Source organism: Ailuropoda melanoleuca, chromosome 5 (genome assembly GCF_002007445.2).
Source record: "Ailuropoda melanoleuca isolate Jingjing chromosome 5, ASM200744v2, whole genome shotgun sequence".
Classification (NCBI taxonomy): domain Eukaryota; kingdom Metazoa; phylum Chordata; class Mammalia; order Carnivora; family Ursidae; genus Ailuropoda; species Ailuropoda melanoleuca.
Genome location: NC_048222.1, coordinates 35292811 through 35317776, shown reverse-complemented (window position 1 = coordinate 35317776; position 24966 = coordinate 35292811). Strand labels below are relative to the sequence as shown.

The 24966-nt window shown below is 45.2% G+C and overlaps 1 protein-coding gene across 5 annotated transcripts in view; it reads left to right on the top strand.

Moving 5' to 3' along the window:
• The window catches only part of NEO1 (neogenin 1), a 206486-nt gene extending 182257 nt beyond the window's left edge, over positions 1 to 24229 (top strand). For 4 of the 5 annotated variants that reach the window (XM_034660703.1, XM_034660701.1, XM_034660702.1 and 1 more), the window contains 8 exons: positions 1069 to 1137; positions 4763 to 4910; positions 10762 to 11000; positions 11601 to 11693; positions 15115 to 15273; positions 19065 to 19328; positions 21321 to 21457; positions 21654 to 24229. In XM_034660703.1, coding sequence (XP_034516594.1) covers positions 1069 to 1137; positions 4763 to 4910; positions 10762 to 11000; positions 11601 to 11693; positions 15115 to 15273; positions 19065 to 19328; positions 21321 to 21457; positions 21654 to 21737 — 1193 coding nt within the window. In that variant the 3' untranslated portion in view covers positions 21738 to 24229. The remainder of the gene's footprint in view (positions 1 to 1068; positions 1138 to 4762; positions 4911 to 10761; positions 11001 to 11600; positions 11694 to 15114; positions 15274 to 19064; positions 19329 to 21320; positions 21458 to 21653) is intronic. The other variant, XM_034660704.1, reaches the window with a different exon arrangement.
• Positions 24230 to 24966: the final 737 nt, after the last annotated feature.

Sequence of the window (24966 nt, the reverse complement as noted above, 5' to 3'; positions counted from 1 at the left end):
AGTGTGGACAACAGAAAAGGGATCAGGGACTAAGTTAAATATGCCCTTTGGACACCCAACAATGAAAACATTGTTTTCAAAAATCTCCATATTTATTCTGTTAAATGAACTATATACACAAACATTCAGATTTTAATTTTTCATGTAGCCCAACTCTGATCATTTATAGAAGTACTTGACAGTAGCTATAATGTTTTATAGGAACACATCTAGTTTATGCATTTCCAGTCAACCTTTATTTGTAGAAATAATTATTTATAAGTGTTTTCTGAAGCTTTATGCTCCGTGCCTCTGCAAAGGGAAAGGTTATATTCTTCCCTAAAGATTTATTATATATATCATAATAATAGCTAATTGTTGAACATTTGCTATGTGTCAGGCAGTATTAAAAATATTTTATAGGAGTAAATTCCATTTAATCCTCAGTACAGTTTGTGAAGTAGATACCATTGTTATCACTACTTTACGATGAAGAAACTGAGACCCCAAAATAATGAATAACTTGCCAGAAGTCAAGTACGTGATAGCACAGGCAGTGTGCTATATTAACCGTGAGGAGCGGCTTTGACTTTGCGATGCTTTCAGACTTCTTCAGGAGGAATCCAAACTTTGGATTGACGAGTACCTTTGCTGTATTGGGAAAGAATTCCTTATATTTGCTTTACCCAAGCAGCTTTTTCTATAAATGTGAAGAACAAAATTCAGGACTAAGAATGTGAATTACTAAAGAACTGACCTTTGTGCTTTACGAAGTCTGCTTGTGAGGTGGTCCCGAGCCTAAGTTCGGCGAGAGAAATGGGTATGTTCCCACCTTACAAGACAGCAAGTGGCAGTCTAATTCCGCGCTAGATAGAGCCGCGGACCGAGGGTGTCAGCCTTTCAGATGCCTCATTGCGCAGAAAGCTATACCTTAGTTTGCAGCCTATCTTGTCCCCTGTTGTTTATGTGCTACTCCATTGGACAGAGTAGACTGAAAATACTGTTTTGTAGAAAACACTCACTAGCTGTGAAGTGGACTCGTCACACCAATGGCTTGGGTCATTACTGACATGATTTCTTCTCCTTCAGCCTCAGGGTCTGCAGGAAAAGGAAGCCGGCTGCCAGACCTAGGATCCGACTACAAACCTCCAATGAGTGGTAAAGCCTTTCTTATGGCTTTTTTGGCCCGCTGTGGGCATGACGTGGTTCTGCTTAAATCTCGAAATGTCTTTTGTAGCTTCTTTGTGGTGGGTTGTAGCATATTATCCTATTTCCTTTTACTTAGTAGAGTTAACTTCAGGCATTTTTCTGGCAAAAGTTTGCTGAATTACTGCAAACCCATTCATTATAGTATCCCTAAATAAAATTGTTTCCCCACATACCCAACTTAAAATAAGATTAATTCTAAACAAATGAGTCTTCCTTTTGCCCACTGCCTGCCTCTAGAAAAGAATTAGAATCTTGCTCTCAAAAATAAACTCTCTAATGGGATTATCCATCACCTAGAACAAGCCAAAGAAATGCTTCAGAATCATGACTTCCTCCCCACACTGCTTACCACAGTGTTTTAATTTGGGAATTCTAAAAAATTCTTCCCACTCTCCAGCCAGCTTAAGAGCTGCTGCCTTCTGTTTCCTTAAATGATGGCACCTACTTCTCTACAGAACTTCACTGTTTATAAGTTACTTTCATACCTGAAATTACATTTGATCCTAACAACACTGTGAAGCAGGGAGAACAGATATTCCCATTTTATACATTAAGAGACTCAATGGAGAATAATGTGCCTGGATCCACCCAGTAATTATGGAAGTCCCAGAACCAAAATTTAGGTCTTCTGAGTCCTGATTGTGACTTTCCTACTATCACATGCTACCTAAAACGCCTGGGATTCTGTACCAGATGTGGGAATCTGAGTTCTAGGACTGCACTTTTCCTTATATTTATGTGCTGTCCACAGTATAATATTCAAGGCTATGAGGAAAGCAGTTGTTCCCTTGTCTTTCATTTATACATTCATTCATTCACACGTTTTTAGAGGTTCAGGTTCTATGTAACAGGCTGTGTATGGGAGCAAAAGGAGTGAGTAACAAAGCATCTGACAGAGAAAGGGGAATGCCTCACAGAAGAGGGGATGTCTGACCCAGATGTGAAAGGATGCATGGAAGATGGCTAAATGTCAAGGAGTGGGGGTTGAACATTTCAGGAAGCACCAACAGCACGTGCAAATGCATGGCAGGAAAAAATAGTTGGCTCTCTCCAGGGATCACACTGCCTGGAGACAGGCTAGAGATTCTCACAGTAGAGAAGGTGATAGGCTAGAACCAGCCTGCCCGAAACTCAGGTACCAGTGTTACGAAATGTGAGCTTCATCCTGCACCTAATACGTGTAAGATACCTTGCACTACAGGTGAACTGTGACTTCCACTTATTGAGTACCGAGTGTTATTACTCTGATGAATGAAGAGTGAGTTGGGGGCTGAGATTGTGAAGTCAGAGAGAGTGGTTAAAGGCTGTTGCAGTAGTCCAGATGAGGCTTGAGAAATGGCCTGTCCTAATGTCTCTGGCAGGACTTATTCCCTTGGCAGCTCACTCTTACTCTGTCTTCCATGGGAGTTTTTGGTCCTCTCAGAAGTTGGAGGTCAGACGCAGTTAAGTGGGAATTCACCTCTGTTAAATACAGGGAAGAGCTCCCACCACCACCTCTGCTGGCCCCCACACCCCAGCTCCCCAGCCTCTGATTTGCAATGCCTGCCCCACTACATACCCTACCCAGTAACTCGGCACTGCTATTAATACGAGTTTTATGTATAAAGCCCCAATGTGGTCTAATTTTATTGTCCCCTAGTTCTAAGTCTTTCCCAAATATAAAAATGTTTTATTAAATGTTGGTACGTACAATTTAAGTTGTCTGTTTACTTTTTTCTCAGAAATGAGGAATAAAAATGATTGAATAAATGGAGAAGAATAAGCTCTTAAGCCCTCCTAAATCAGCCCAGATTTAGCACTGTGCTTAGATGTAGCCTATAAAAATCATACAATCAGAAGTTGGAAGGTCAGCTAATGCAGTATAATGGAAGGGGTTCCCACAATAAGTATACTTTGAATTAGATCGTAAGTTTATAAACCAGGTTGTATTTGGGAATCACTTTTCTAAAACAGATTCCCAGGCCATAATTTCATGTTAGGAATTTCTTCCGCAACCTCCCAGACTGGTAGAATGATTCTTCTTAAACACTTTTAGAAACTAAACACTCATTACTTGGTAAGGCAGCTCATGCATTATTGTACAGCTCTGACTGTTACATAGGAGAGAGAGAATAACTGGAAGGAAAGACATCAGCTATCTGTGATAGAGCTGTGTGGTGGGATTTCCCATATTTTATAATATGAGCATGCATAACTTTTATAATGAGCTGGGAAGGAAAGAAGTGGGTTTCAGAAAACAGAAGAGCAAGAGTTAGAATAGAGCTAGATTATAAAAGGCCTTGATACAAAACTTGGCCATCACCCTATAAGCAATGGGGAAATAATAACAGGAAGAAAAAGAAGAAAAGCTAAATCTTCTCGGGTCTTCAATGATCTGGTCTCTGTACACTCATCTCTGTCTTTTTCTGCTCGCTCTCTTCCCTCTGACTTTGCACCTCTCTCCTTGCTTGAGCAACACTGGCCACCTTTCTTTTCCTTGAACATGCCAGGCTCCTTCCTGCCTTAGCACCCTTCCACTAGCTGTTCCCTCTCTCTTGAATATTCTTCCTCCAGATCTTTGTATGGTGGGATCTTTCTTGTCATTCAAATCTCAACTCAAATGCCATTTCCTCAGAGAAGCTTTTTCCAACCACTCCATCTAAAATAGCCACCCAGTCGCTCTGTGTCATAGCCCCTCTTTTTATTTTTTATTTTTTTTCATAGCACTTATTACTAATAATTTCTTGTTTATTTTCTGCCCCTACCCCAGCAGTCACATCTTTGTTGTACTCTGTTACATCCTTAGTATCTAGAGCAATGCCTGGCACATAGTAACTACTCAGTAAATATTTGTCAAATTAATGCATACGTACAGACCTACTTTTTCCTGAAACTGAATAAGAGGCTTAACTTTGCAAAGACTGTATTTATAAAAGCAGACTGTATTTTTCAAGTAGTTTTTGTGATCTCAGACATCTATATACCGGGAAAAACTTTAGCTTTCTGTGAATGTACATTTTTTATTTTTATTTTTTTAATAATAATATAATATAATAATATTTTTTATTATGTTAGTCACCATACAGTACATCCCTAGTTTTTGATGTAAAGTTCCATGATTCATTACTTGTGAATGTACATTTTTTAAATGCTTTTGTGAAAGTCAGAAAACTAAATGATTTATAAATGGTGCTTTGTAAGACAAATTTATGCATCATATAACATAAGACACCAGGGGGCAGACCCTTTATCTGTCCAAGTAATGTTTAGTATAATTTGAGAAGCTTTTACTGAACACCAGCTTTGTGCAAGGCCTGTGTTGAGGACTGTGCGTGGTGCCTAATCTTGGCCCTGCAGATTACATGAGACACTTGTGTCCAAGGCAGCGAGTGCATTACAGGGGCTCCAGCTTTGTGCAAGGCCTGTGTTGAGGACTGTGCATGGTGCCTAATCTTGGCCCTGCAGATTACATGAGACACTTGTGTCCAAGGCAGCGAGTGCATTACAGGGGCTCTCACTTGAAGTTTCTGTACGCTGAGTGTGTGCAGTTTTGGAATTCTCGAACACTAACAAACGTCCCGGTTTTCCTCCACAGGTAGTAACAGCCCGCATGGAAGCCCCACCTCCCCCCTGGACAGCAGCGTGCTGCTGGTCATCATTGTCTCGGTTGGCGTTGTCACCATTGTGGTGGTTGTGGTCATTGCTGTCTTTTGCACCAGGCGCACCACCTCTCACCAGAAAAAGTAAGGAGCCCCAAATGTAGCCCATGATTTTTGCTATCTGTTCTTTTGCTCCTCTGTGACTTCTGTATTTGGAGTTGTACATAGATAAAATGTACAGTACAGTTTATGAACAATGTGGGGATTGGGGGTGCTGACTGCCCCCGTGCCGTCAAAAATCTGCGTATAAAATTTTGACTCCCCCAAATTTTAACTACCAATAGCCTACTATTGACAGAAAGCCTTACTGATAACATAAACTATTGTTTAACACCTATTTTGTATGTTGTGTATTATATACTGTATTATTACAAAAAAGAAAACGATTAAGAAAATCATAAGGAAGAGAAAATACATTTACAGTGCTGCACTGTATTTATCAGAAAAAGTCCACACATGGATACCAAGCACATACCCTCACCCTGGCCCTTCTAACCCTAATCCTAGATCTGAAAAATGGGTTCTTGAAGACACGATAGGAAAAGCTGAGACGCAACCTAGTTATTCTGGAGAAGACCCCAAATATTTAAGAACTGGTGATATTTCTGAAAATGGGTATAAAGGTAAAGATAAACACAGAAGGAACGATTGAATATCTATTTAAAGCGTATTTAGAGCCCCATATCCCTTCCTTGCTTCAGCCCAGTAGATGGCCGCCATGTTCTTCCTGCCCAAGCAGAAGTCTGGGCTTTTATTCTCTGGAGAGATCTCTGAACTGTAGGATATCAGGCACATACACTAGCCCAAATCCTGACCCTAACCCTAACCCTCCAGAGATGTCTCTGAATTGCAGGATATTAAGCACATACCCTCACGCTGGCCCTAACCTTAACCCAAGATATGAAGGGAAGAATGGAAGATGCAGTATAATACAACGAAATATTATTCGGCCGTAAAGTAGAGGGAAATCTTGCCATTTGCAGCTACATGGATGGAGCTAGAGTATTATGCTAAGTGAAGTCAGTCAGAGAAATAGAAATACCATATGATTTTTCACTTGTGTAGAATTTAAGAAGCAAAACAAATGGGCAAAGCAGAAAAAAGGCAAACCAAGAAAGAGGCTCTTTTTTTTTTTTTTAAGATTTTTTTTATTTGACAGAGAGAGAGACACAGCCAGCGAGAGAGGGAACACAAGCAGGGGGAGTGGGAGAGGAAGAAGCAGGCTCACAGCGGAGGAGCCTGATGTGGGGCTCGATCCCATAACACCGGGATCACTCCCCGAGCCGAAGGCAGACACCTAACAACTGAGCCACTCAGGCGCCCCCAAGAAAGAGACTCTTAACTCTAGAGAGCACACTGGCGGCTACCAGAGGGGAGGGGAGTGGGGGGGATGGGTGACATAGGTGATGGGGATTAAGGAGGGCGCTTGTCGTGACGAGCACCAGGTGAAATATGGAAGTGTTGAATCACCGTATTGTACACCCGAAATTAATATTACATTGTATGTTAACTATGTGGAATTTAAATAAAAACTTCTTTAAAGGTCTGCATGTAAGTGGCCCCCCACTGTTTAGTCCCTTGTTGTTCAAGGGTTAACTGTACATGAAAAGTGATGTTTTAAATATTTTTAAGGGATCCGCAGAATGGTTCTTAAAATGTGGATCAGTGTTCTGGCGGGAAAGAAGTGGCACACTCAAGAGGGCTGGAAGGAAGTTTAATGACGGGACCATTTTCAGAGTCAGAGGTGGGGTTAGGAGACGAGGCAGAGATGTGCAAGGACCAGCGGCCGTGATTAGCCACTGTCTCTCTTAGGCCTGAAAGGGCAAGAGGTCTTTCTGAAGAAGAGAGAGCTGTGTTCAGAGGTCTGAAGCAGCAGGAGAGGGTTTCCTGGCAGGAGCTGGGTGTGGTGGAAGGAAGGTGGCCTCTCCCAGCCTCTAGCCCCGCAGGGAGGGGCAGGACGAAAACACCACCTACTCTCCAGTCCCTTGCCTGTGTCTTCACTTGGCCAAACCCATCGGAAGCCAGGAGCAGGGTTGCCAGGTAAAGCAGGTAGAGGTCCTTTAACGCAAGCTCTCGAGTCACAGAGGCAAGTAGAGGATCGATCTGGAGAGGAAAGAGGACTGTCCAGCCTTGCCGGTCACTGCTTGGAGGTACTGTGTGTTTGTGCTCCGTGACCCAGAGGCACAGGAGCTGTGGGCGTTGCGACAGGCCTTTTCACGGCACAAATGCAGCCCGAAATGGAGACCACAGACCTCTTATTCTACATCTGAGTTTCAGAATATTTTTTCAAGGGGTGCCTGGATGAGTCAGTTGGTTGAGCATCTGATTCTTAAGTTTCGACTCAGGTCATGATCTCAGGGTCGTGAGATTAAGCCCCACGTCAGGCTCCATGCCCAGTGCAGAGTCTGCTTGAGTTTCTGTCCCTCTTCCTCTGTTCCCCCACCCCCACTCTGTGTGCTCTCTCTCTCCCTAAAATTAATTTTAAAATCCTTAAAAAAAAAGTATTTTTCAAGAAGTGCTACCAAGTGTGGAAGTCGAGGTTAGGACTGGCAGGGACAGGGTGGAGGTCCGTGGAGGAGATACTGACTTAGTGAATAAGAAAGACTCATTTATAATTAGCATATCAAGTTAGCAGAGGGGTCGAATGACTGCTAACCCTGAACTTCTCTGGCATGTTGCGAGTTGTGGTCACTGTCTAGAGCAGACAGCGAGGTGATTCAGTTATAAGACTGCTTGATAACAGCCTAGGCTCCTAAACAGGAGAATCCCTGACCCTAGACCACTTTCAGCTCATATCTAGTATCTGTCCAGTGAGACAGATACCAAAAATAAAAAGATTCCTGAGTTACCCTTAATAGCAAAAAACACATATGGGCAATAAAATGACTTTAATTGCCGTATCCTAAAAGATCGTAAGATGGAGATATTGCTCCATAAAAGAGAAAGACAAGTTCGTGTCAGTGTTTGTGATTATTGCTCAGACTTGGTCTGCCCAAGGCTGGATGCATGTGTTTAGTAACTCAGTTTGTTTGTTTTCAGTATAGAGGTCAAGTACAGACTACCCTGTCCCTGCCATTAGTGATGGCTTTATGTCATTTTTTGTGTACGTTATGTGATGTTTTTCGTCTTTCTCTTGCCCAAACAAAATAGCTTCCTATAGCTCACGCTGCACCTCTTTTCCAAGGGAACGGGGACTCCTTTTATAACCTTCCTGATCACTGCCTCTTACACCTCTCCCTGTCTCCTTTTGATTATGGAAAACTGTCTCTCTTAAAAGCATCAGCAATGACATTATTTCTACTGTAGAACTTTCCTGCAAGCTTCTTTGTTCAGCAATTCAAGTATATTTACTTTTATGAATTTGGCTTTGTATCTAGTTTCAGAAATCTTGACCTCTTTATTTAAAAGAATCTAAAAAAATGAAGTGACAATTCTTTGTGCTTTGGAGGATTTAAAATTCAAAGTAAATAAAAAATAAAGTACTTATTCTTCAGAATCAGAGGTAGAAAACTGAGTTGGAAATAGGCTCTGTACTTTGTATTTGAATCTGCAAATCCTACAGATTTGGGTCCTTTTGCTTAAAAGAATTGTGTTGCATCATCAGGGCTTTCCCTCCTCCTCTCCCAAATGACCATCTTTCCAGGCGTTCCATGAGCCACTGAAAAATATCTGTGAGCTTTTCTTATTACTTTTCTTCCTCTCTGATACCTGAAGTACCTCCCATTTCAGTTGTAGTTGCTTATAGACTTCAACAAACTCAGAGTTGACCGAGCATGTAGGGCCTAGCCCCTCATTGCTTCTCAGCACCTCCCTCATTAGCTGCCTCACCCTCAGAAGACGAGAACTACCTCCAGGTACCATCGTGTGACCAAAACCTCCTTCAGTGTGCTTCCTCCTACTGGAAGCCGGCTCTCCATTTATCCTCTGGGTCTCAGTGGCTCTCATCTTTATGAGACCTTATAACTTGCTGTTCCTCCCTCCAGCATAGCTAACCTTTCACTCTCTTGGCTTTGTCCCTTCAGCAGGTAGGTGTGCTCACACCTCTTTCATCTTAAGAAATCATTATAATTATAACACTAATTCTACTGCATGGTTCTCACCAGTAGCTGTTTACAAACCCCTTCTTTCCCGTCACCACAGAATTTCTTGATTGCTGTATACACGCATCCATTCTTTCATTGCTTCAGTTCTTATCAATCTGGATCCTGCTCCTACCACTTTACCAATATTGCTTTTGCTGAAGATCAGTGACCTCCATATTGTTAAAGCCAGCAGACATTTTTTAGTCCTTGTCTTAATCTCTCAGCAATATTTAACTCGACTACTCTTTCCTTCCTCTTCTCCTGTATGTCATGATTGTGTGTTCTTTTTCACAGCTCCTCCTATCTACCCAGCCATCAAACCTTCCTCGGGACCTGGTCCTAGACTTATTTCTCCTTCTGTACTCTCCCCTAGTGATATCCACTCCCATGGCTTCATTTACTGTCTGTATTCCAGTTAGTGCTGTGTCCCTATCTCTGGCCAAGGCCTCTCTTCTGAGTCTCAGACTTGCACTCCCAGTTGCCTTTTCTACATTTCCTCTTGAATGTCTCGGAGGCACTCAACTTCAAGACAGAATTTATGATCTTTTCTGTCAAGCCTGCTTCTACCCCGTTAATTCCAATGTTAGTAAATGGTTTAGCCTCAAACCTTGTCATCGTATGCTCCTCTTGCTTCTTTATTCCTATCCCACCCCACATCATTTATTCGCCAAGTCTTGTCATTTCTGCCTCTTAAATAGCTCTCAAATCTGCTTTTTTTCTCCATCCCACTGTCCTGGACCACCATCAGTCATGGCTAAGACTGGTGCAGTAGCATCCTAGCTGGTCTCCTGTTCTGACCCCCACCCCATAAATCCATTCTTCAAACCACAGTTGGTGTAAATGTTTAACTCAGAATCGATCTCCTTACTCTCCTGCTTAAAACCATATAGTGGTTTCTCATTACTCAGAGAGGGAAGGTCAACTCTTGGCATGTCTCTAAAAGCCCTTTATGATCTAGGCTACCTTTCCAGCATCATCTCATATCATTCTTCACATGGGTCACTGTGCTTCCACCACTCCGAACTTCGTACTGTCCCTCTGCTGTACCAGACTGTCGTGCTCTGCTTCAGGGCTTTGACATAAGCTGACTTCATCACCTGGAAAGCATCTTCTGCCCTTCAGCATGCCCTCTTCCTCCAGGTTTGTCCTGTCCACTTTATGCCAGCTATTAAGAAGAACTGTAGCACTTGGCATTTCGTTAAGCTCAAAATATTTTAAAATAATGAGATCAATATCTGTCTTCCTCACTTGACCAGAAATGCTGAGGGCACAGCAGTCCAGTACAGGGACTGACTGACATACAGTGGGTACCTAGTAAATGCTTATTGAGTGGGGGAGTGTGAGCGAGTGAATGGAGAAATTAAGGACAGAGAAGTAGACGCTGTCATCCGCCTTCTTGACTTTACCCACCTGGCAGTCCTAGGTTTGGGTTACCTGAAATGTTCCCTTCCTCTTCTGCGAGCCACGGACTCTACCTCTGTTCCATTGTTACATTTCTAATAAATGTTCTCTCTCTGTTGATTGGAACTTGAGGAGACACCCCCTGCTTTAGAGATAACTTAATTTTAAAATGCTGTCTAGTCTGGGGATACCCACAAAAAAAATATAGTCACAAGGCAGTAGTCAAATACGCCCTTGTCTGTATCTTTAAATATGTGTGGACCAAGCAGAGATCCATTTACTGTTCCCAGAAATAAATGTCTTTACCCTGTTTTCTGTTGTTTTCTTTGTGTATTTGTAGTGTCTGCCTTTGCTTGGGGCACCTCTCAGAAGGGCAGTTTTAATCATTCAAGCCTTTTCACAAGTTCAAAAGAATTATTTTTTTTAAAAAACCCTTTTAAATTTGTGCCTAGGAAACGAGCTGCTTGCAAATCAGTGAACGGCTCCCACAAGTACAAAGGGAACTCCAAAGATGTCAAACCCCCAGACCTCTGGATCCATCATGAGAGACTGGAGCTGAAACCCATCGATAAATCTCCAGACCCCAACCCCATCATGACTGATACTCCAATTCCTCGTAACTCTCAAGATATCACACCAGTTGACAACTCCATGGACAGCAACATCCATCAAAGGCGGAATTCATATAGAGGTGCAGGTCGTCCTCAAATGTGGGGACACTATTTCCATTTAAATCATTTTCCATTTCCTACAGTGGCCTGAATGTGGTGATTCCTTTGTGAGGTTAGGTTTAAAGAAATGTGTATTGTGGAATTTGGTCAACATCTGATAAAGAATAGATAAGCTTGGGGAAAAATAGCTTGTTACTGGGGACAGGTTCTGTACCCAGATGAGACACCCTTCTAGGTCTGTCAGGTCTCTTCTCATGTGTCACCAGCTTGGTCCTGAAGCATTTGGGGCAACCTGGCCTATGTCTGCTTATTTCATCCTATCTCTTCATTGGAGTCCACCTCTCGTTGTGGTGTCCAGAACGTTCTGGGTCTGGGCGCTCTTACTCGCGAACACCACACTGACGCGTGGAAGGCAGCCTTTGTCAACTGCAGTGACTCTCAACAGAGACTCCTGTAACGTGCTACTAATCACTTCCCTCTGTTTTCACTTCCTGCAGAAACGCCCTGTCCCCATTATGTTGTTTGTGAGTCCTGACCCCCCACTGGAAATGTTTTACTGCTGACGCTGCTTAGGGACCGAGGGCACACGCTTATAACTAACCTCCGTATTTGATGTCTAGGGCATGAATCAGAGGACAGCATGTCTACACTGGCTGGAAGGCGGGGAATGAGACCAAAAATGATGATGCCTTTTGACTCCCAGCCACCCCAGCGTAAGTTAAAAGCCTCTCGTTTCCCTGTGCTGCCAGTCTACCCAGTCGTCCTGGGGAACCACTGCAAACGATCTCTTTGACTTCACATGATCCTGACACGAAAGATGACCCACTGAAGCTCTGGCACCTTGAGCAGGAAATAACAGCACTTCCATATTTTGCAATTAACACGATTCTCGAGATTATTTTTCTTGAGATAAATAAACTAAAAAGCCAACTCTCCCAGTCTCCCAGGAACAGAGAAGTAACCAATCCGCCGACAGTACACACGGCATCTCTGCAGGAGGGATGGAGAAGCATCCTTCCAGGCTGGAGCTGAGGACAGCCAGATGTCACAGTGGTCCTAAACTTCTGATACACATTCAGTGTTGAGGGGCACCTGTCATTTCTTTTAATTAATGGACTTCATATTTTAGAGGATTTTTAAGTTTATAGAAAACAAAATTTTCCACCTTATTTGACCATGCCTCACTTTGATAAGCATAAAAGTTACCCGGCCCGCTTTAGTAATATTTGAAGTCCAAAGTTAAGTAACATGATTGAAAACCAAAAAAAAGTGGAGCAAACCAATTATTTTGTTCAAACTTCTGTGTCTTGTCCTTTGTCACTGTTTTCAAGGTAGGGAAGCCGTTCAGACTGGCTAGCACGGTGGGACTTTCAGGTGAGGGTCCCCTGTGCCATCCTGCAGTGAAGAAGTCGCCTGCCTACTGATAGCAAGTGTTTTCAGTTCTGTACCAGAGGTATTTTCTGTAAGCTGAACAGGTGCCTAGTAAGGCTTAACACTGTCAGATACCCAGATTCAAATCCTGAAAGTGTCCTCTAGATCACTTTTCAGTTTAACCCAAATGAGTTTTTGAGTTTTTTATTCATTTCTTAGGATGTCCCATTTCAGAGCTCTCAGCCGCCTCTCTGTCAACGAGTGGCAGAGATTTAAATAGTTACAGATACCCTACACACAAAGAAGTGGACCATGGCTCCCCATACGTAGAAACTCGTGAAACGTGCAGGTGTGTAAATGCACACACACTGTCACACTCACCCTGCACAGACGTGTAGGCACTAGATTCTAAAAGTCAGCTTTGAAAGAGAAAGGGCTGATTCATTAGCCGGTCTTTTCTGCACAAAGTAGGGACTGTGATGAAAAGAGAAGGGCCTGAACTTGGAAGCATGCAGGGAAAAACATGGTTTTCCTCTTAGAAGAGGTACCCTGGCTGGAGTCCCAGGTCTAAAAAGTGTCTGAAAAGAGTAAATCCCTTCTATGTGTGTTTGATGTATAGCAAGATGATAGCTTCTTATGTACAAGATTTTCGTTTTTACCTGAACTGGCTGATTTGTAAATGTTAGGGAGAAAAGATACGTTGCACTACTTGGTATCAGTTTCTTTTTTCTCTGTATCTTTTTTGGGGGATGGGCAAGGAGTACACGTAAAAATGCAGTACAGTTTAATTTGTGCCTCAGTAGTTGGGTGAATAGTGGAATCTCTAATTCGAGAATCTGTAACCAGGTATTCTGATATACTTGTGGCCTTCAGGTTTTCGGATCTCCTTTTCCCCAGGTGGCTCCAGTCCTTTTTCTCAAGCTGGGGTTCCCTGGAGTCTGTCGCACTGTCTCCCTACCTGGCCTTCAATAGCTGAGCACTGCTGGGAAAACTTGCCAGCGTTGGTTTGAGGTTCAGTCAGCCTTGCACAAGGCCTTGCTCAGAAGCGCCAGGACCCAAGGCAGCTGACAGCTCGCGATTGCCAACCGTATTCTAGGGAGGTGCTTTCCCATTGTCTTATTTTTAATTTATCCAATTTGGAAAGACTGGAAATGCCTTTAAAAAGAGAAAGTCAGTTTTGTTTTTCTGTGCTAGAGTCTTGCATACCTAGAATGCTTTTCAGGTTGTACTTACTAGGCAAAAGTCAGGAGGCTTCTTCTGCTCCCCCTGGCCTTAATTCTAGAAAATACTGATACCAAAACTCCCTACTTCAGAAAACCACCTCTGTTCCCCTGAAGGAGATGCTGACTTGCAGACAGTCCTGAGCGTCCTCTGCCAGCTCTTCCAGCTTGTGTTTTATTCCAACGACCACCTGAGCCTTCTGGTCTCTGAGTGCAGGGAAAGCCCCTGTTTTGTTCCCCAGGCCTTAAGGAGGGAAGGGGCCGCGATGCTCCAGGGCCCTTGGTTGGTTGTGCCATCTGCTCATCTGGCAATTGGCCAACGCAGGAAATAGCTGGAGAATGAAAGCATCTAGGATTTTTCTTCACCAGAGTGATGCTAAGTGGCCTCACAAAGATCTAGGGAGATCCTGGGTGACAGAGACATTTAATAGACTCCAAAGGCTAATTAAGTTTTATCACAGTTTGTGATGCCCTTGCTTAGAGGGGAAAAAAGATCCCCTGTGTTCCTAGTCAGCCCCACCTCTTTGCCTCTTTTGAGGGGTTTAGAGCTGTGCGTGTTGGTCTTAAACATTCTGTTTCTAGAACTACTGTCAGGAGTGCCTAAGAGAAGCTTATTCCCCAGCTGGGCTTCTGACTTTGTTTGCATCTCAGGATCGATAATGAAGCCTCATTAAAGAAGTGTTTTGTCTTCATAGAAAGTTGTATATGGAATATCTGTGTGGAAATTTGGATTCGTTAACAAAATGCAGCAAATTTAATTCCTTAGCCATTGTGGGAAGGAAGGAGGCAATTAGGAAAGATCCATTTCTATTTTAAAATGTGAATGGATGTGGCTGAGCTCCCAGACTAGAAGCAGTAAGAGATGGTGCCGTCGGCCTGTGTCCCATGCCTTTCAGACTAGACCGGAGTTCAGTTCTGTTTGCGTTCCTTTGCAGATATGAAAAACTGATTAAACAACTCCTCATCCATTCAGCCTAAATACCTATTGCATGCCTCATTCAACGATAAGAAAAAATAGAATGTATTAGGAATAGACTTGAAGGAGAAGAAACTTGTATTTTTTTTTTTGCAGGAGAAAAAATGATAGAAACCTAAACCGTCATTTGTTTGCTTATGGATTTATATTTTGTGACATATGCAAATAGATATTTTTAATAGTCGTGTAATCCATGTTTATTTTAGAAGAATTGGAAAATACAGATGAACCAAAGGAAGTTTTTAAACTCCTGACCATGCTTCCCCACAAGATAATCCCATTAACATTTTAGTGTGTGTTCCTCAGAGATTTTTTTCTGTGTGTGTGTGTATACATAGAGATAGATAGATACATGCATAGGAGCGTGTTGTTTAAAAAAAAAAAAAAAAAAAAAAACCAAATGTAAAACCCATGGCTAATTGTTCACATCCAGCCAGCTGCCACTCAGAAGCCAAGGGAATGGTTGTACTGCATGGGAGGGGCAGGGGTGGCTTTGCTCTTGAACTGTGACTTGTGTGTGTCCGTGCAAGCATGTTAAGCACTTCTCTGTCTTGTGTTCATCCACAGCTGTGATTAGTGCCCATCCCATCCATCCCCTCGATAACCCTCACCATCATTTCCACTCCAGCAGCCTCGCTTCTCCAGCTCGCAGTCATCTCTACCACCCGGGCAGCCCGTGGCCCGTTGGCACATCCCTGTCCCTTTCAGACAGGGCCAATTCCACAGGTGAGAGATGAGGCTCGAGCCCCAGATGGAAAGCATTCCAAGAGTTGGCAAGCTGAAATGGGAAGGACTTGCCCTGCTTAGAAGGATGTGGAATATTTCTGTGTTGTTTATGTATCGTAACACTTCTGTTATCGACTCAAATTGATTTCTGTAAAATTCACCCCCCATTTTTTTTCTCCCTAAGTTGGTAAGTGCTCAGTGCAAGGTGTCCTTTTAGTAAAAACACAGTAACTATAATCACATAACCATGTCTTGTTTCATCAAGTTGCATCTTGACTCAGTCATATTTTCAGTTCGTTTATTTTTTAATCTTCTAATATGAAAGGAAGACTCATTCGGGATGGTTTTCAGACACTAGATATGGTCTTCACCTCGCAGTCACTCTGTGGTTGGGAGGGTCTGTCGGGCAGCCGTTAGATAATTCTCATTAGATCTTATACCTCCTTCTGCTGTGGTCCAAGCTAAGAAATGCATCCAGGGCCAGCGGGGCAGTGGCCACATTGAATTTTGTGTACACTGTAAACCTCAGGTTGCCCAGAGGATTACTGACGTTGGAAGGGGCCACACAGGCATGAATCATCTCTAAAAAGCAGATAGGAAATGAGCCTAGAAATCTGCAGTGCATTTAAAGAAATACATTGCCAAACATGTCCCAGTTTGGAAATCTTAAGAAATAGCATTATCAAAACAGTTTTAAGGAGGAAATAATGAAGGTGAGGAGACAGTAAATGGAACAAATACTGTTGTTCCTCATTAAATGAAAATTAACTGCCATCCTTTCAGTGTTAGGTGCAAATCTAGTAACTTCTCATATGTACAATATGTTTTTTTTTCCATCATTCAAAACTTGTCTATTAATAGTTATTACGTTACTAATAGAATTAAATTTTGCTTGTCCTGGAAAATAAGGGAATTTCAAGTGAATTCCATTTTAAAAGCACATCAAAACCTCATCCTGGAAGTTTGGGTTGCCAATAACATTCCCCCTCTCTAAGTTTTGATCAATTTGAAATGTACCCAGAACATCAAATGAAGATCAGAGCTTTGTTAAGGGATGTGTACTAACACCCAAAGTTACTTCTCCCAAACCTTGACTTGGTCTGGAGAATGCCACTGAAACTCATGTCTAAATGGGCCTTCCTGATCTCTCCTTCCAGATCCAGGTTTGGGGCCCCCTGCCTCAGGGAAAGATCCCCTACTGGCGACTGTCTGCAGAACCGAACTCTGCCTCACAGACATAGTCTCAGATAGAACAGGGACCAGAAAGCAGCCTCCCACATCTGCTCTTAGAAAGTAGTTTTTGTATCCTGACTCTGTTTCTCTATTTTGAAGGCAGAAGAATCCCACCCCCTAGGATGTGGACCTGCCTGAGTGCATGGCAGGCTCTTCCCAATCAGATTTGCCCCCTCTTCCTTCGTCTCAGACTAGGAGGGGGTTGAAGGTTGGCAAAGAGCAGGGCAGCCCTCACCCAGCCCTGACCCAGGTAGTCTAGTGCTGCTAAAAGGTCCTTTCCCTGCGGACTTTGGCAGACAGTGAAGAGAGGAGAAAGTAATGATTTGTGTCACTGCAGGGTTCGTCACTCTAATGACCAGAGGGAATAAAGAAGGTAAACTGATGACAGGGAAAGTCACTGAAGACAGATTAGAAGCACAGAGCAAATACCTAGAATTGATCCAAATTCTCTCACTGTTGTATTTTCCTGGGTCTCTGGAGCTCAGTGCTGCTGAACATGTGGGCTAAGCGTGACTAGGACTTGGCCAGGGCGGTCCCTGCTCTAGGGAGCCACCCCTTGGCACAGGAAGAGCACTTTCCACTTGTCTGGGCCCTCAGCCAGTGTGAACTTTGTGTGTCTTAAACCCTGAGAGGTAAGTCAGTCAGGAAGTAGGCCCCTCAGCAAAGCAGAAATTTTAATTACAGCGTCGTTTTCTTGGTGGGCCAGCGGTATTGCACCCTTCACTGGGAATATAGCGTGCCCCGTGCCCTCTGCACTGACACAGCTTGGCCAGGGCTCTGACTCATGTCGGAAGCCTCTTCTCCTTTTTTACATTTCCCACCCTCTCTGACCCTCAGAAGCTTATACATCAAAGTCAGGCATTTGAGGCTGACATGGTCCAGGTTGGAGTCTGCTTCTTCTCTCCTTCCCCCTGCTACCCTCCCTAACCAGTTTCTCCCCAGCCCAGGCGGCCATGGAGTAGGACCAGCAGCTCCCCAGCTGTGGTTATGGCTGCTGAAGCAAGCACAAGAAATGAGGTCCTCCGTGCACCTCTTAAGAGAAGGAGAAGTGACCTAGGCCTAGTAGGGTTATCACAGCCAGACTTGCCACACTGGGAAAAGGTGTGTGAGTCCCTCACCCCTGGGACCCAAGATCTTTAAGCTAAGGGGATAGCACTCGTGCCTGGCGTGGCTTGTCTCCTGAGAGCCCAAGGGAATAGATTCAACGATACCTCAGTGACAAAGGCAAGGAAAGAGGTTGGATTTCTACAGACTACTCATGCGTTACTACTTAAAGAGTCTATTTTCCTTTTTGAAGTTGAGGACGCTAGGAGCAGCCTGTTTGCCCTGAGCTGGTGTCTCCGGGCCCCTCCTCAGGACAGGGATGGCGGTCTGCTCCCGCTCACACTGTTTGAAAGGGCTTCCTCAGATGGTCTCCCCGGGGCTGGGTGCTCCTTCTGCCCCCGCAGGGTCAGGAGACAGGCGGTGCTGGAAATGGAAGGGCAGTGTGAGGTGGTAGTTCTGAGCGTGGGCTTGGGCGTCAGGGCACAGGGATTCGGATTCCCGCCCTTGCCATTCTGTGTCCTTGAGCGGTCCCTACCCTCCCGGCGCCTTGGAGTTACTAGGAGCATAGAGTGAGCTAATGCGCAGAAAGCACATAGCAGAGTGGCTGGCTCAGAGTAAGCACTCCATCGTTTACAAAGAAAAGAACCTTATCAGTTATTCAGGTCCTGTGTTCACGTTTCATACATCTTCTCAATTCTCACTGAATTATGTTGTTGTCCCTGTTTTGTAGGTGAAGACACAGACTCAGAGAGATTCACAGTCCAGGTTTATCCGACTCCAAAGCCAGTGTTTTTTCTGTCCCACCATGCTGCCTTCTAGAACAGTTCTGAACCCTCTTCACATATCTGGAGACTCGTGTTCTTCCTTAGTCGTCTTCTCCAGGCTGATGTACCCCCCGGTTTTTTCTTTGTTTTATGGACCCAGGCGCCCTTCGTACGGCGTGCTCTTAAAGCTGTTTCAGACCTCTCCACCGTGTGGTTGTCCAGGTCTCCCTGGAGCTGTGGGGCTGTTGCTCTGTGCACAGCCCCCGAGGGCATGCAGGGCCTGTGGCTTTGCCTCTCCTGTAGTAACCACCAGGCCTCGTGGGCAGATCTGGGACTTGTCAGGTAGACATGTTATCCGTGACAGGCCAGGTTCTAAGACCATCAGTCAATGAGTGATGTTTTTAATCTCCTTTTATCCTTATTTACGTCTTAATAGACAACAGTCTTAGGAACCCTTATGCGTACTTCTAGTAAGTCCTCTGGAGAACGTTGTAAAATTGTGACCACTTAGCTGTGTGGGCGAGAACATTTCCGCAAAGCAGCTGGTTGGCAAAGTCGTCTGGGACCCTCTTAGATTAGTCCATTCTTACCAGGCCTTGGCATGGTGCTAATCCACCCTTCCTTGGACTAGCACTGATCCTCCGTGCTTATCGAGCTGGTCTCAGGGGCCCTTAGAAGTAGCCAGAACCCTGGTATGTGTGTGTGTTTAATGGTAGAAGAAATGCTAACATTCAGACTTTCCTGCTGTAGAATCCGTTCGAAATACCCCCAGCACTGACACCATGCCAGCCTCCTCGTCTCAAACATGCTGTACTGATCACCAGGATCCTGAAGGTGCTACCAGTTCCTCTTACCTGGCGAGCTCCCAAGAGGAAGATTCAGGCCAGAGTCTTCCTACAGCGCACGTGCGCCCTTCCCACCCATTGAAGAGCTTTGCTGTGCCGGCAGCCCCGCCCCCAGGCCCTCCCACCTATGATCCCACGCTGCCAAGCACACCGTTACTAGCCCAGCAAGGTGAGTGAGGACAGCAGCACCACTGACGGGACCCTTTGGCTCTGGCTTATGGCAAAAGTCACCCCTTCTTTGAAAATAGCAAGTATCTTCCAAGCTTATCCTAGCAGTTTAGAGTAACTGGAAGTCGTTGCCCCTCTCGGGACGTATATGGGCTCCCCTCCTTGGGGAGTGCATGTGAACCAGAGAATAATTTGGCGGGGAGTGAGGGCTGACTTTCTGAATCATGTTTTGGATGCAGAATTCTTGGTGTAAAATCCCATGGCTATGGGTGTGGGCAACAGATCTAGTCCACTTAACCTCCCAAAAATGCCTCCCTCTGTAGGATTCCTACAAGCTAGAGGATTGGGGAGGACAAGACATGGAAGTAAGGGGCCCTTCCGATGGGACAGAAGTCTATTCCTCAAGTTCACGTGGCCCAGCAAAGTCCCCTAACCTGAAAGGCATGCTTTTCCCTACTTCTCCACATCTGTTATGATGGTCTGTTTTAGAGTAAGTCAGTGGTTTTCAAGCTTTTTGGTCTCAGGACCCCTTTATACTCTTAAAAGGTATTGAGACCATGAAGGAGCTTTTCTTTACATGAACTAGATCTACCCATATTTAGCGTATTAGAAATTAAAACAGAAAATTTTAAAGTACTTTATTAACTCATTTAAAAATATCAATAAATATGTCATGTAAAGATAAATAGCATATTTTTATGAAAAATAACAAAAACATAGCGAGAAAAGTGACATTGTCTTGTGTTTTTGCAAATCTCTCTAATGTCTGGTTTAATAGAAGGGAGCTGGATTCTCATACCTGCTTCTGCGTTCAGTCTGTTGCAATATGTTATTTTGGTTAAAGTGTGAGAAGAAAACCTGGCCTCACAGATAGGAAGTTGGAAAAGGGAAGAGTATTTTTGTAACCTTTTCAGATAACTGGATATTCCTTTTTGATACTGTAACAAAACACAAGAAGTTGTACTTTCTTACAGGTTTGTTTGTGACGTAACCGTATCCATGAACTGTCTGTACTCTATTCCATTAAAATCCATCTGTCTTGTACTTTGAATGCATGATATTGGACTTCACACGTTGGTCATTTGGAAAATATTGGTTCAGTAACTTACACAGATTCTCCAAATCTTAACACATTTTGTTATACAATATCTAAAAATACATTTATTAATATCACCAAAGTGTGTAAGTATCGGGAGGCTCTCAAGCCTTTGGTGGCAGATATACATTTTTCAAGATTCTAATTTTCACTTGAAACTTTAAATTTTATCATTGGCAGTAAATACTGTCCAGTGTTTTTCTTGAAGTGACTGGCTTACGTTACTTTCTAGAAAATGTCTGCCAGATGCTCAAGTCTGAATAACTGGTTTGTCTGACAGTCTTTCTTTGGACTACCGTTAGTGTTTTATGACAAAAGCCACAGTTCCGCTTCCAACCCAAGCTGTCACAGATGCCTTGAACTTCAGACGGCCACTGTCCTGTGGGATATAGCAGAAGAACGTCATGCATACTTTCATTTTGTCGCATAGAATACTTAAAGGATGTGGAACCAGGGTTGAGATTTAATGAAATAATTTTTACCACTTCATTAAGGATGATCTTCAGTTAAACGAGTTTTGTGTGTGTTTTATTTGATTGCAAGGCATGTCCACGGGTGACTTGATGGTTTGGTACCACTGCCTTAATTCATGCTAAGTCTCCCGCGGTTTTACTCACTGTTGCTTCCGTACCATTGGCACAGAGGCAAAAACGTCTTATTATTATGAAAAGAATGTTGACCTTACTTCTAGTTTTCTAAAGCCAAAGAGAATACTTTCTCTGGCCTCTGAGATGCCCCACTTTCCCTTCCACCTAGTGCCCTGCCTTTAGAGCAGGATCTGTGCACTGGGTCTGGGTGCATCCCTGACTGTGAAGCAGTGTTTGGAACTCAGTTGCCCTCATGAGATCTGGGGGAGCAGGCTCGGCCACACCCCTAACGGTGCCCTTTCCCCCTCAGCTCTGAACCATCACATTCACTCGGTGAAGACGGCCTCCATTGGGACTTTAGGAAGGAGCCGACCGCCTATGCCAGTGGTGGTGCCCAGTGCCCCTGAAGTGCAGGAGACCACAAGGATGCTGGAAGACTCCGAGAGTGTAAGTCCCTGGGCCCTCAGCCCAGCCAGGATGTCTAGGTGTGTGTCCCACGGCCTGCAACGTGCCGGTCGCACTGATCTCGTGTGCCGGCCCAGAGGCGTGAAGCAGATGCACGCTTGTTCGTTGAGCAGACGTGCTCTGGGCATCTCCTCTGAGCCGGGAACGGTGCTGAGGGTCTGTGCTTTCTCTTCCCCAGAGCTATGAACCAGATGAGCTGACCAAAGAGATGGCCCACCTGGAAGGACTAATGAAGGACCTAAACGCCATCACGACAGCATGAGGCCTTCCCCAGGACCTGACTGCAGACCTGGGTCTAGAAGACTTGGGACAGAGCCTGGAAAGCGAGGATTGTACAGAGCACGCGAGGACAGCACTTGAGAACACAGAGCGAGCGAGCAGACCAGCCGGCGGCCCTGCGTGGGGCCGGCTCCAGGCACGGCCACCTGCCTTCTCCTGGTCGGCCTAGAAGAAGCCTGTGTCGAGGCGGCTTCCCTTTGCCTGCTGACACCCTGCAGGACTGGGCACCATGGGCCAAAATTTTGTGTCCAGGGAAGAGGCAGGAAGTGCACCTACATTTCACCTTGTGGTCAGGCTGTGTCTTCGTGCTGCGACGGCATCGCCTTTATGGAGTGTAGACATTGGCGTTTACGTACAGTTTTATTTGTGTCCTATTTTATTTTACCTTCGAAAGAAAAACACTATCAAAACCCAGGCGAGTCCATGGTGTTCGCCACAAGTGGTTGACGTTCGGCTGCTTGTTTGAATTGTGTGTGGCAGGTCACTGACAGCATGGGCGGGTCCGGGGTTGGCTTATTTGTTTTTGTTTTTGAATTCCGAGTCATCGCGTCCTCTACCAGCTGTTAGTCCACCACTTTGAGGGGGGAGGAAATGTTGCATTGCTGTTTGTAAGCTTTTTTATTATTTTTTTATTATAATTATTAAAGGCCTGACTTTCTCCTCTCATCACTGTGAGATCACAGATCTATTTGAATGAAATGTAACATTGAAAAGACTTGTTCGTTGCTTTCTGTGCAGTTTCAAAGTATTGGGGTGGGGGTGGGCCGGGGAGTTGGGAATAGGAAGTGGAGGGGCTGCTGAGGTCTGTGAATGTTTCAGTCGTCGTGCTTTCTTCCAGAAGCCTGCAGAGAACGGAAGCATCTTCTTTTTCGTCCTGTCCTGGCATGTCCATCTCTATTGTTACTAAGTTGCAACTGGACTTCCATTTGGATCTAGTTAAAAAATTCTTCTGTGCAATAGGTGAGTTCAAGGACTTAGTTGCCCTGGTGTCTGGGTCACACCCTGTTGAGAACGTCCATGCGGAGGAGCTGGTGCCGCACTTCCGATCTCTGGAGTGATTGGGAACAGGTCGAAAGCCTGCGCCCGCTCCTGGAAAATCAGGGGGCAAGATGGAGCCCTTTCCTGCTGTTACCGTGTGTTCCCTGGGGGACGCGGGACGTGAAGGAAGGAACTTTGTTTCCTCACAGCGCCTTCCTTCTCTCTGGTTCCTGTCCTTAGTCAGTGTGGCTCTCCTGCCGGGTTTCAGAGCCCCTTAGGGAAAGCATTTGCAAGGACGAGGCAGGCAGGGGCTGCAGACCCCGTGAGGCTCTCTGCTTCTTTCCAAACATTGTTCTGGAGGTAGCAAGGGACAGGGCAGTGGAAAGGGACAGAGGAGCTGGCTTCCGCCTCTTCAGTCCCAGTGGCTCGGCGAAGGCCCTGAGCAGAAGGGGGTAGCAGGCTCCTCCAGAATGCTGAGAGGCCCTTTGCCTTTGCAGACAGCTCTTAACGTTCTCTTAGAAAGGTAAGGAGCTGAGGTGTTTTATTTTACTATGGAGAATATTCACAAAATCCAGGACTGACCCTCTAGCATCCACTCCCCAGAAGACAGAGCGGAAGGCAGTGTAGAAGGCCCATCAGGCTTCGGCTCTGTGGCCGGGAGGAGGTCAGCTGCTGAGACCACCGGTGGGCACCCAGCCCACCAGCCCTGGGGCCCCGGGCTCTGCCCTGGCCCCGCAGGCACCCCACTTGCCTTTGTACATTCGTTATTTCCCCTTTTTAGGTCTTAACGCATATTTGCTTTTGTAGAAGACAAACTCTCAGTATTTATTATTTTGGGGGCAATGAAAAGTGCAATGCTGGAAGTCCTGCTGCCATGCTAGCTGGTCACAGAGGATCGTGCCAGGCGGGCTTCTGGAAAACCAGTGCACTTAAACTGATCCCGAAGAGAGCACTCCCGACACCAGGAGGGCTAGATTCCCCAGAAGCTGTCTTACATTTTGCCCAAAGAAACGTGCTCGGTATTCGGGGCGTTCCCTCCCGTGAACCCTGACACTTGTGTTACCTCAGGGCCTCCGTACCTGGATACTGCCACAGAACGGGGGCGGGGGGGCCTATTTTTAAATAAAATAACTGTTCAAAGTTGGGGGATTTTTTAAAATTAAGAAAAAGGAAAGCTATTCTGTATTGCACCTTTTCACAATTTAATACATTTTCTTACATTTTCCTGTGATTTTTGAAATTAAACCATCGTGCGTCTCGTACTGTCCTAGTTGAGCTGGTGCTCAGCAGCTTCCTTCAGGAGGGTCTGGAACAAATGTGTCTGTTGCCTCGTTGCCTGCTGGAGGGGGGCCTGGAGGACTGCTGGGGACTAGCTTCTGTACACACTTGTTCGGCCTTTTCTCTAGTTGATGCTGTAAACTCTATGGCTTTTTAAAAAACGATTTCATGTTTTTATTTAGTATTGGAAATCCAATACACTTTTTTAATCCAATCAAACTCCGGTGTGGTCAAAGAGTTTTTTTCCTTAAGAAAACAAGAGCTTCGGGGTCCCCGGTTCCCAGCGTCCGCATGACTTCACTGGGGAGTTCTGGGGGCCCCCAGGGAGGCGTGCCAGATGAGCTGGGAGACCGCAGGCCGCGGTCGGGTCGTCCGCCAGCCCTGAAGATGAGTCCTGTCCGTGTCCCCCACCCCGCCATCACTGCCCTGAAGGGACTGAGCGGCCCGAGGAATGTGGAGCGAGCCACGAGACCCCAGCAGAGAAGTGCAGTCCCTGCTGGAAGGTGTGTGGGCCAAGTCCCTGATTTGGTAGCATCCTGGCCGCAGTTCGATCTTTTCGGCAGCCGTGCAGATCACGCCCAGGCCTGTCTCTCCCAGGGGTGACGTGTGGAGCAGGTCTACCGGAGCCCCACCTCTGCCAGGCTCCCTCACTGTCTGTCCGCATGCGCTCTGTGCCTTAGCTGGGGGCTGCTGTAACAAGAGCACCACAGCCCGGGGGGCGCAGACAGCAAACTGATTTCGCACACTTATGGAAGCTGGGAAGTCCAAGCTCAAAGTAGCAGATCTGGTGTCTGGTGAGGACCTGCTTCCTGGTTCGGAGACGCCACCTTCTCGCTGTGGCCTCACATGGCAGAAGGGGGCTCTCTGGGGGCTCTTTTCTAAGGGCACTGATCCCATTCATAGGGGCCCTCGTGACCTAATCACTTCTCAAAGGCCCCCCCTTCCTATACCATCCC